Source organism: Talpa occidentalis, unplaced genomic scaffold (genome assembly GCF_014898055.3).
Source record: "Talpa occidentalis isolate TD23 unplaced genomic scaffold, MPIMG_talOcc4v2.1 talOcc4.5, whole genome shotgun sequence".
In the NCBI taxonomy this organism is placed as follows: domain Eukaryota; kingdom Metazoa; phylum Chordata; class Mammalia; order Eulipotyphla; family Talpidae; genus Talpa; species Talpa occidentalis.
The window spans coordinates 40293893-40306117 of NW_023604861.1; the positions used below are offsets into that span (position 1 = coordinate 40293893).

At 42.8% G+C, this 12225-nt stretch overlaps 1 protein-coding gene across 1 annotated transcript in view; it reads left to right on the top strand.

Annotated features, from left to right (window-relative positions):
- The first annotated feature begins 6290 nt into the window (after window positions 1-6290).
- Window positions 6291-12225, top strand: part of TNFSF11 (TNF superfamily member 11) — a 33039-nt gene continuing 27104 nt past the window's right edge. Inside the window, exon 1 of the mRNA XM_037528626.2 lies at window positions 6291-6633. Within this exon, the coding sequence (XP_037384523.1) occupies window positions 6403-6633 (231 nt within the window). The 5' untranslated portion in view covers window positions 6291-6402. The remainder of the gene's footprint in view (window positions 6634-12225) is intronic.

Below are 12225 nucleotides of genomic sequence, written 5' to 3' on the forward strand. Positions count from 1 at the left end.
GTTCTTTTCAATTATAACAGTACCAGTTTACATCCCCAACAACAGTGTATATATACACCAATGTTACTTCAATAAAATTTGAAATGTTTTCTTTTAACTGAGGTAACATTCAATTTTTTGAAAATCACAGGGAAATAATGTCCCATGTAGAGAGGAGTATCAAGACAAGCTTCATAAGGACAAGAGGTCTTAACTAAATGTTTGATGATAAGCTATTTAATTGGGTGAAAAACTCAGGGAAGATCAATTTTGGCAGAAGGGATCAAATGACCAAAGTTATAAAGTTAAGAAATGGGAGGAGACAATTAGTTCCATGTTGTGCAGGAATAAAGTTTGAAGCTAGAGGGGAAAAGTGAAGCAATAAAGGAAATGGGAAACAAAAGATAATATAAGTCCTGGTAAAGAACTTAAGAGTAATTTGATTGGACAGTGGTGATCAGGGACTCCATGACTTTAGTCTTAGCAATGACTGCGGACGGCTGGTCTGTGGAATTGCTTTGTATAGCCAACACAATGCTGTAGGATGGATTGAATGGATTTGCTTTTCTCCAGTTTTCCACAGTTTTCAACATTCGCCAAGATCTTGTCTCTCCTCTCCTGCCCCTTCAATCCCTGCAGGTACCCTGGCTACTAACTGCTTTCTTGACATTATGGTTATTTATCCAGTACTGTCCATTCATGCCCTATAGTTTTCTCTTATCTAATTCTTTTTTTTTTTTTTTAAGACTTATTTATTTATTTATACAAGCACTGGGTACAGTCAGAAGCGCTGGAGGGTGAGAGAATTCACCAGAGCCAGAGCAGGGAGCAGAACAGGCAGAAGGACCAAAGTTCACTGCTGAGGGTAGCAGCAGGCGGGGCAGGAGAGGTCTGGGCACCATGTGGGACCCTCACCCCGAGGCTGGGTATTGAACCAATGCTGCGGAGCTGCGGGCGACATGCTGCAGAGCTGCGGGCAGCTTTGCAACCCAGCGCTCAACTGCTGCGCCACCGGGGAGGCCCTCGGCCCTCTTATCTAATTCTACCAAGGTTTGTTCCTTACACCCTTATGAGTAATATGACTGGCTGCTGGTGAAGCCCTTCCTTTCCCCCAAAGGTACTAATTTTTTGGATTACCAAATTCTTTTCTAGAGAGGTATAATTTGCATTTATACTGGGAAGATCTGAATTAAACAAAAAATAATTAATTTTGTTTACTACAGTATTTTTAAAACTAATCTGACCTTTTATATAATGAGTCTTTTATTAAATGAGTGTTTAGTTGTATCTAGAATAGCCATTTTCAAAGTGTGGTCTGGGAATGCTGAAGAGTGTGGGATCCTGTCAGGGGTTCTGTAAATTCAAAAGTATTTCATATTAATAAAAAGACATTTTTTTATTCTCATTCTTTCAAAGTTGTAGAGTGGAGTTCCTTAGAGATTACATGATGTGCAATATTGTAGTAGATTAGATACAGAAGTGGATATGAAGAGCTATTAAGTCACATAATAAAGAGATTTGAAAAAATGTAAAACTGTGTTATTCTCTCTACTCAAAATCCGCTTATTTTTAAAATAAAATTCTACTGTTAATATGCTAATAAGTGAAAAATTTCTCACTTTGGATTTCCAGCATGCCAAATATTAATATAACTCATATCAACAAAAGCTCATAGAAGCTTTCATTAAATTTTAAGAATGTTAAGGAGTCCTGAGACCAAAGAATTTGAGAACTGCTGATATAGTAGAATGATTGGTAGTAGATAACTATTATTTTTGCCTGCTTAGCTGTCTGCTTAGCAGCATGTCAATTCCTTATCTTTTTTATATCTGCTTTATAAGTTTTTATAAAAGATTTTTATTTTTATTTTTTATGCATACAAGAACTGCGGTACAGTCCAGAGGTGTGGGGATGTGGGGGTGGTGAGAGGATTCACCAGAGACAGAGTGGGGAGCAGAACAGGCAGATCTACTGAAATCCACTGCTGAGGGGAGCAGTGGGCGAGACAGGAGAGGTCTGCTGGGCCATATGTGGGTCAGCTCCCTGGCTGGGGCTTGAACTCAGGCCAGGCTGCAGCAGTGATAGCATGATAGCACTGAGACTTAACCCCTATGCCACAAGGGAGGCCCTGCTCTTTAAGTTTTAAAATGATCTTTGTGCTCCTTGTAGCCCCTGAGATTGGGTTAACTCAACCCTTTGGCTCAAGCAAAAGGCATTTGATTCAGGTTTGTAACCAGCCATGCCTGAATCTAGACCTAATCTATACCTTTCAACTACATGAACCAGTAAAAATTCACTTGGGTTCAAAAGAATCACTTACTAATATACTGAAGTATCAGGAATAGAGTTTGAGAAATGATCTAATCATTGTATTGTTTGCATCTAAATATTAACAGAAAAATGAATCTTCAATTTTATTATGTATGTATGTATTTATTTATTTATTTATTTATATATTTTTAGATTTATTTTTATGCAAGAACTGGGGTACAGGCCATATGTGCGGGAAGGTGAGAAGATTCACCAGAAACAGAATGGGGATCAGAACAGGCAGACTGACGAAATACACTGCTGAGGGGAGCAGCGGGCGAGACAGGAGAGGTCTACCATGCCATGCCATGTGGGACCCTCCCAGCCAGCAGGGATCAAACGGGTACTGCAGAGGCTGCAGACAGCTTCACAGCATGGGGCTCAACCACCTGTGCCACCAGGGGAGGCCCCTCAATTTTATTTTTGGTCTTGGCATCTATTAATATATGTTAGCTTACTAGGGTTTGGACCTGTTAATTTGTGATTTTGGTAACTAACTGCTGAATTGATACATAAATATAATAATACATGTTAATGAGTTTGCAGTAAATAAGAAGATATGTCCCACTGGGAATATATATTAAACCCTTAATTATAATAACACAGTCATCCTCTGCCGAAGATAGCTCCCTAGTCACATCTCCCTGGGTGGCTATTATTCAGTGTCTAGCCTTCATCATAATTTACTCGAGGCCTTCTCTGACTCTCAGAATAGGGTAGGCCTCACTATGTATTATTACAGTATTCTCATTATACTTGCACTTTGCCTTCAAAGCACTCATCACAATTTTAGTTAACAATTTGTGTGATGACTTGTTCGATATGTTTCCTTCCTGCTACAGTGTAAGTCCAGGTTTTATCTTGATTACCACTCAGTCCCTAGGATCCAGCTTAGTGGGTTCCCACAAATAGATTGATACGGTAAATGAGTGAGTGAGTGAATGAATGCATGAGTGTTTTGATAGGAGCAGTTAAAGGAGCTGTGGCGGCATAAACAAAGGGAGCCAAACAATGGTCCAAACAGAGGTATAGACCTAATCTTTACGAGAACAGAGAAGGACACTGGGACAAGTGAGGAGGAGATGGGAGAGTAGTAGAGTCAGAGCTCCTATTTGAAGCTGACATAGAAAAGGGCTCCAATCAGATTGTGAAGGACTGTTTGAGGTTTTTATCTTAAGGGCAGGGAAATGGTATTTTTTTGTTTAAAAACAATCCTGATCAGGGCCTCACTGGTGGTACAAGGGATTAAGACACAACCTATGAGGCTATCTGCAGCCACTGCAGCATGAGTTCAATTCCAGGCCAGGGAGCAACCCACATGGCGCAGCAGATCTTTCCTGACTCGCCGGTTGCTCCCCTCAGCAGTGCATTTCAGTTGATCTGCGTGTTCTGTTCCCCACTCTGTCTCTGGTAAATCCTCTCACCCCCCGTACCTCTGGCCTGTACCCCAGTTCTTGTATGAATAAATAAATCTTAAAAAAAAAAACACACACACACACGCAATCCTGATCAGTGTGTATGGAACAGTTTGGGGACAAGCAAGACTGGAAGCACTGGGACCAGTAGACAACATGATTAATTCCGATGAGAAGCTGTGAGGCTTGGACTGGCACAGGGGCAGAGGCTCTGTGGATTCCTTCACTAATTTTTTATTCAATGCATATTTATTGTCAACGTACTAAGTGTAGGTAGGCATTCTAGCAATATCCCAGGAAATGGGGATATAGAGGTGAGCCAGAATAAGTCCTTGAACATATGGGGTTTATATATTATTTGAGGAGTGGATGTTGATAAATGAAAGAATGAATGAATGGTTGAATGTATGAATGAATGAGTGAATAAATAAGCCAGGAAGACTCATTACTACTTACGTAGCTACAGGTGGACTGACAGAGGAGTTTCCAGTTCCGCCTGTGGAAGTCCAAAATCAATGGGATGAATATCTATAGGGTGTTAAAGGAAAATAAGTGCCACACATAGAAATGTCATCTGACACTGTGGCAAATAATACACAGTTTTATCTCTGCACCTACTGAGTTCAGCATACCTGAACATCATTCAGAGATTTGAGAAAATTTGTAATGTGAGGTTCAAGATGTCATAGAATAAAAAAATATAGAAAATATTGAAAAAGGATTGGAAGGGGGCTGCAATAAAATCATGGTGAGTTTGGTCCTTATAATACATTTTAAAAGTCTTTGTTTCTAATAAGGATTTGAAAAAAGGATGAAATATCGAGCTGTTCCCAAAAGAAGCAAAAGGAATAGAGTAAGAAAACAATTACTTCCTGAAATTAACAAACAAAAAGTAGGAAGAGTCCAGCACTTCATGGAGTAAATTAATGTTAATTGTTCCTATATTGGAGCTTGAAGTATTTTTTATTTCCCTATCAACCTTGATATATATTCACATATAAATGCTAAACACATTTTTTGAGTTTGAACAAATCATTTCATTTGTACAGATGCTTTTAAAGCCCAACTGGCTGCTCTTCAAAATGTGCTGAGTTCTGAGTGTTCCATGAAGATTACAAACTTTAGTAATTTAGAGATGTGTCATTTGCAATCAGTCTTGCTTACAGCAATTCCCATTAGAGAACTGTGTAGAAAGAGGACACACACACACACACACACACACACACACACACACCCCTAATAAAAAGTGGAAACATTCTAAGTGTTCAGAAGTGATTACATTGGCAGGCAGTTCCTTTCTACTGAAAAAGTATCAGAATCTGTGAGCAATGTTAATATTTCACTTTCTAATTAAGGGGCATAATTCTGAATAGAACATTTTTTAAAAGATTTATTTATTTATGCATAGAAGAGCTGGGGTACAGGTCAGAGGTGCAGGGAGTGAGAGGATTCACCAGAGACAGAGTGGGGAGCAGAACTGGCAGATCTACTGAAATATACTGCTGAGGGGAGCAGCGGGCTAGTCAGCTGCTCCCTGGCCAGCCAGGGATCGAATTTGTGCCGCAGAGGCTGTGGACAGCTTCATAGGCTGCATCTTAACCCCTCACGCCACCAGGGAGGCCCCTTTTAAGAAGGCCAGGAAAGTTTTGCTTAGCAAGGAAACTAACACTTAACTACAGTGTTGTCAGCTTTGTATAAAGCTCTTCTCTTCTTTGATTGTTGGTTGCCTAAGTCTAAGCTATACCCTTCTTATTTTTAGGCTACCGAAGGAAAATTACTGCCAAGCATAGGACTACTCTGAGGAATTCTGTAGGGAAGTAACATATGGTCCTCTATATGAAGCTATTGGGTCATACCTCTTTCTGAACACTTCCCCTTTAAAGTTGGTACCCATAAGTGCTCTGCTGCCACAGTCAAAACCTGCTTCACTCAAAGCCACATTGAGGATTTAGAAACAGGAATTTGGGACGGAGATTCTGAAAATATTTGTCTGCCAACATACTTAATTAGGAACTTTCCATAGTGGCTGCTGCCTCAGGAGCTCTGAGGATGTTCCATTCTAATTCTGTTGGTGGTGGAGGAGGAGGGAGGTGTCCGTGGAAGGACCAGCACGGAGAGGAAGCTAGAAGGCCCTTTGGAGATTACCAAGCCCAACATTTTAGGACCTAAACAGGAAACTGAAACTCAGGGATGTGAACTGCCTGAGGCGTATGTGTCATGTCACCTTTATTCTTTACTGGGGCAAACACCTGCCTCTTCCCCAGCCCATCTCTTGAACCTCAAGAGAGGCAGCTGAGGATGGGCCAGTGGCAGCTGGAACCACTGCAGCCAACCCACAGCCTCCTCCCCTGGGGGCCCCAATGGGGAAGAGACCATTCAATAAGAGTAAGAAAGAGAGGGAGGGCGAAAGGAAGGAAGGGGAGCCAGCCAGAGGTGGGAGTGGAAGAGGCAGCCTCGGCCCGGGCTGATTGGTTCCCGGGGCCAGCCCTCTCCAAGAGGTTTATAAGAGTTGGGGCAGCCGGGCGCCCTGCCCGCTGGTCCGCGCGCCGCAGGAGCACCACCCGACTCCGAGCACCCCACGTCGAGGTTCCCCTGGCCCTGCGCCGGCTCCACGCTGCCTCTGCAGTTGACTTTGGACGGCCCAGAGGAGAGAGAGCGAAAGAGGGAGGCGAGCGCTGGAGCAAGCGGGCCGAGCGCCATGCGCCGCGCCAGCCGAGATTATACCAAGTACCTGCGCGGCTCCGAGGAGATGGGCAGTGGAGGCTCCGGCGCCCCGCACGAGGGCCCCCTGCACGCCCCGCCGACGCCCACCCAGCCCGCGCCGCCTCAACCAGCCGCCGGCTCCCGCTCCATGTTTGTGGCCCTCCTGGGGCTGGGGCTGGGCCAGGTCGTGTGCAGCGTCGCCCTGTTCCTCTACTTCAGAGCGCAGGTGAGTGCCCGCCTCCCCAGGGGCGCGCAGGCGAGGCGCGCCCGCCTCCTTCCTCTTGCACCCGTGGGAAACTGAGTCTGGCTGCCGGTTCCACTCCCCAGACCTTACATATTCTGGAGAGTAAAGTGACCAGAAGATAGAGTCCGGCTCGGGGCCAGCCCGGCGGGGGTCGGGCGCTCTCGCCTCTGGCCTCCGCGCGCGCACCGGTGGGCTGGGAACTGAGGCTGAGCTCGCGGGACCTTGTGCTTTTGAATTTCCCCCCGCGAGACAGCATTGGCCGCTCGCCTCTTCTGGGAATGATTGTGCACTGTTCCCCCAGCCCCTTTCCATTTCTCAGAGCTAAGAAGTAGCTTATGTTCCTTTAGGGAAAAGAGCAAAAATAAGAGCCTTCACTTGGGCACCTGATGTTTTCCTTCCCAACTACAACCAGGAGGTTTTTGGCTCCTGGGACTGGCAGTTCTGCGACGGTGCTTGAACCGCTTGCAGAGCAGAAGGTCCAGGCGCGTGCGGTGCTGCCCTCCTGGCCAAATGCGCCAAATGAAGTGGCGGGTGTCCGGACACCCAGGGTCTTGGCTGAGGCCGTGTTGTTCCCGTGGTGTTCAGTTCGCCCTGGGTGCAGAAGAGGGAAATCCCCGCGTGCCTTTCTCCTGAAGTGTGTGGAGGAAGGAAGCAAGGTGTGTGCGTGTGTGCACGCGAGCGTGTGAGATGGTGGTGAGGTTCTTCCCTTGGAACAGCCTTGCTCCATACAACTAGCAAGTATCCGACCTTTTCAAAGATGAGGAAGATGGCTTGGAACTGCAAAGATAGTAGAACCGAAGGGGTAAATTTGTAATATTATGCTTTCTGGTGGTTTGTGCTCTTGTGTTTTCTTGGAAATTGCAGTGCAGTCGGTTGGATTCATTCAAATGTTCTTGTCTGGTGCTGTGAACTCTTTCTCAGAGGAAGTGGGGGGCTGACTGTGCAATTTTTTATGGGAAAAAAGAGTTGGGTTTGGACTTGGTTAGTTTTCAGACTCAAAGGTGATTACTAAACCAAATTGGATGCATCAAAACATGATACTGCTTGGTCCTACCAGTTTTTGGCATGTGCCAGAGTCTTGAATGACTGTTACTTTTTAATCATAGGCTTTTTGTTAAATATTCATTACCCAACTAGTTCTGGCTTACAGAACTGGTTTGATAATCTAAAACAAAGGTCGAAATACCATGTCCAATGCTTTGGAAAATATGTATTTGTATATTAATGAAAATAATGTCTACCTATTGAGATTCTTTTTTTTTCCCCAAAAGACAACTTTCCAGTGGTTTGCTTGCATCATAGGTTACACAAATCTATAGAAAGTGATGAAATGTTTTCCTTTCATTGGAGTATGCTGTGGTCAAAAGTGATGGTTCATCCGTTTTCCCTACCAGCTTGTTTTCTCTCTCACTTAGTGCTTGTGTACGGAATCTTGGCCCTGCCCAGAACCCTATTAATTGCTATGGAATATCGGTTAAGGGTCATTTACTCAATGTGCAATGTGCACCTACTATGTTCATGGCGCAATGCCAGGTAATGGAGGCACCCACAACAAAGGCTACAAATTCTTCCTCCTGGGAGAGAGCAGAATTCAGAAAAGGTCAGAAGATGTAGTAGTTCTTTACCTTTTATCTTTTCTAACACCTTGGGGGGATGGCATTTACATAGCACTAATAATGAAGTGCATGTTCTGTGCTGAAAGAGCAGAGGGAATGAATGGCTCTGGGGACCAGGAGCTGCTTTGATTGGTGGAAGCTTGGGAAACCAACAGGGACTTGTAGGGAAGAGTGACTTGCTGGACTCTTATCATAGTTTTTCCTTAGGCGGTCTGGATATTAATGGTCTAATATGCTGAGGAGTCTAGCCTTCTGATGATCACATAACAGAGCATCACCTTAGCAGTCTTGATGTCACAGGAATAGCGAAATTCTCAAAACTCTCCCAAAGTAAACATGTAAGTTAGTAAGCCTACCTAGAAATTGTTCATTTGGAGAATATAATGTTAATAGATTTTGGGGTATAATTTTCCTAAATGCTATGATGATTGGTTTTTCTAAGACTATGCAAAATATATTAGCTATTACTTTACACCCAATTTTGTACTGCATTTTTAAAAGGTCATATCTTTTAGTAAAGAAGTGATATTAGGAACAGTCTGTTAACAGCAATAAGTCACTAGATCTCATAGCATTTTACTAAATATCATATCTACATTTGTTGGTTTGATTTCTGAAGGCATCCTAATCATTTAGAGATAGTCTGAAGTAGTGAACACATGGAATGCTGTTTAAAAATAACAGGAGGGGGGTGGTTTGGAAAGTGGTTATAAGATTGGCCATCTGTTGGCAACTGATGGAACTTGGGGATGGGTATGCTCTGTAATTTGGGAGGGGGTTCCTGCTACAGTTCTTTCCACTTTTATATATGTTGGGAGCCTTCTTCCAAAGTTCTAGCAGAGAATAGACTCAACTGATCTGTCACTGGTTTCATATTTTCATTTATATCAGCTTCCTTGGATTAGAATTTGTTACCAAATATGAGATAGCTTTTGATTTCTGCTAAAGTTGTCCGTCAACTACTAGGAGTGCAGAAATACATTTGAATTAGAATGAAATCATCTGGTATCAGGTGACACAGTTGCAACTTGCAGTGAAAATGAGAAAAGGAGCCAGTTTCATTGGGTTTTTTTTTTTGGGGGGGGGAGAAGGCAGCTATGCAGATCCTTAAGAAAAAGTAGTTTAATTTAGTTTTAAGTACATTAGAAGAACATCCAGAATAGTATAAAAATTTCAGTGACTTTCAAAAACTTTCCCCTTCTCAACTCACATTTGAATAGTTAAAAATGAAGCAGGCTCCTGAATGTTTGCAGATTGCCTGTGCCTGGATTATAAAAACAACTGTACTAGATCCAGTGTAGATTGGCTTTCCCCACGCCAACCTTGCCAAAGAAAAAATAGCGTGTGGCTTTTGCTATATATTTACCACATAGTGTTCATACTTTGGTTTACAAAGGGTGGAAAAAAAAACCCTTCCAAAAAGTTGTTTGTAAAATTTGTGTGTGCTTTTTCAAAAATCATCCATAGAACCATATTCAAAGTTTAGAGTTTAGCTACCAAGATAAGCTTTTCAGAAAACTCAAGCTTTGTTGTCCTTTTAACTCCTCTCCCCAGTTCCCCCAATATGCCTACTTCAACCTCCCCGACTGCTATACCCAGGAGAGCAGTCACTGCTGAAAATCTGATGTAGCGGGGTGCAGGCCGCTTGTTTGGAAAAAAAAAGAGAGAGAGAGAGAGAAGGAAAAAAACAGATAACAGAGTACAAATGTCAAACATCCTGCCTCATTTAACCATACAAATGATTAATTTCAAGGAAGTAAAACAAAAAAGACAGTTCATTTCTTATGAACTACATTATCTGATAAATGCGTTTTAAAAGTTCATTTTAAATCAGATTGTCAAGATTTATTTGATGTTTTAGACATTTCCAGGTACAATGAATTCATTTGTAACTCAGTTTACTGTGATTTTTGGGTGCAGTTCTGTGTCCTCTTGAGTGTAAGTTCCATGGAGGTGAGGACAAACTTACTTTGCTCACTCATTCCTCGTATCTAGCCCAGGACATGGCATGTTCAATTTACTGAAAAATGTTTTTGAATTATTTGCAGCACTAAAACTATATCCATTTTTAAATCTGTAATATGCAAGCTATAGTCAGTAGCTAAAACAGACTGAAAACTATCATTTTTCAGTCATGCAAATTCTCTATCCATATTGCTGCATTTAAGGGGACAGGTTGCTGGGCAGGAGCTCCATTCATCAAATCACTCAGTGTGGACTGTGGTGTGTCCAGCACCAGTCCCACTGCCTGCCTTGCAGCTCCTCCAGTAGAGAGATCACGGGAGCAAAGACCCACATTCATCTCTGTGTGTGTTTGGCCCAGAACTCCTGTGTCTGCCTCTTCTCCCTCATTTCTTCTGGTCTCCATTTTCAGAACAGAAAGGCTGCAGAGCACTGTAAGAATAAAGACTTTTGGTTGTAGGTTTAGAAGAAATTTCTAAAATATGATCAGTCTTTCAGTGAGCAAAGTGAATGAGTACATCAAAATTGATGATGCCATGTTTTCATGAGTTCTTTTGGGAAAACAGTTGGTTATTTTCATGTGTTTTATCTCTAATGTTATTTCCCAAAACAGCAGTTCTCAACTGCACATTGGAAACACTTGGGGAAAGAGTCACTGGCACTTATGCCTATGGGTATTGGTTACATCACCTGGGGGAGTGGCTGGGAGTAGGGAGTGGAGGTACAGGGAGGCTGGGGGCAGAGCTGGAGGGTGAATTCAGGGTATGAATATTTTTCAGAGAGGGGATAAAATCTTTGTGTTGTTTTTCTTTGCATCAAATCATTAACCTTAATTAACAGTTGCAGTAGTTTTATAATAGTAGGTATTACTTGTGAAGAACATTTTTAATTGGTATCTAAGGAAATCTGAGTTATTTTAATAGCTTGGAACCTATATTTGTTTGAGAAGCATTACGTCTCAAATGTACTGTGTGTCAGAATCTGCTGGGATCTGGTGAGAATGCAGGTTCTCAGTAGTGCACTAGGCGGGGCTGAGATTGTGTTTCTCACAAGCTCTGCAGGATCTCCTGATGCTGCAGGTGCTTGCATGACACCTTCAGTAGCAGAATTAGCTGCTGCTAGGTGGCACGTAGGTGGCATTTAGCTTATCAGCAGGACAGAGCTTACCCAATTTTAGGGTCCCCAGGCATTTCCCCATCAATACCACATTGTTCCTGTAGTTCAGCAGATTTCTGGGAGTGAGCCAGCTGTGGCCTTTGCCCAATTCTTCTTTCAGGAGGTCTGAACCCAATCACCCTCTGTATAAGTTGCCCAGGCTACTCTGGTTTTGTGGGATACTTATTGGCATGAGTGACGTTTTACTGGGAAAAAAAAGTGTGTGATTGAAAGTTTGTTTTTTATTAAAAACTCACATATCCTGATTCATATTACTTAAAGAATATATGAAAAACAAATAGGCATTGCCAGTAGTTTTTTTTTTTTTAAGAATTTTTTATTTATTTATACAAGCACTGGGTACAGTCAGAAGTGAGGGAGGGTGAGAGAATTCAACAAGGCCAGAGCAGGGAGCAGAAAAGGCAGACTGATGAAGTACACTGCTGAGGGGAGCAGCAGGAGATGTCTGTGCGCCATGTGGGACCCTTGCCGGGGCCTGGGGTTCGAACCGGCACTGCAGAGGCTGCGGGCAGCTTCGCAGCCCAGCGCTCAACCACTGCGCCACCGGGGAGGCCCGGCACTGCCAGTAGTTTTGCTTCATGTCTGATACCTGTCCATGATTACAAATAACCCACATATGTGCAAAACTGGAGTAGAAAAATTCGTACTAATGGGGATACATTTGTCGAAAAGCTGTCATTTTGTGTTAAGATTTTCAGAGATGGATAGCGTACTCCCCACCTACCTCTGATGAGTGGTTAATAAGCCTGCATATCTTTTTTCATTACTTTTTAAAAGATAATTAAACCAGGGAAAAAGAGACTTGGTATTAATTGACTGA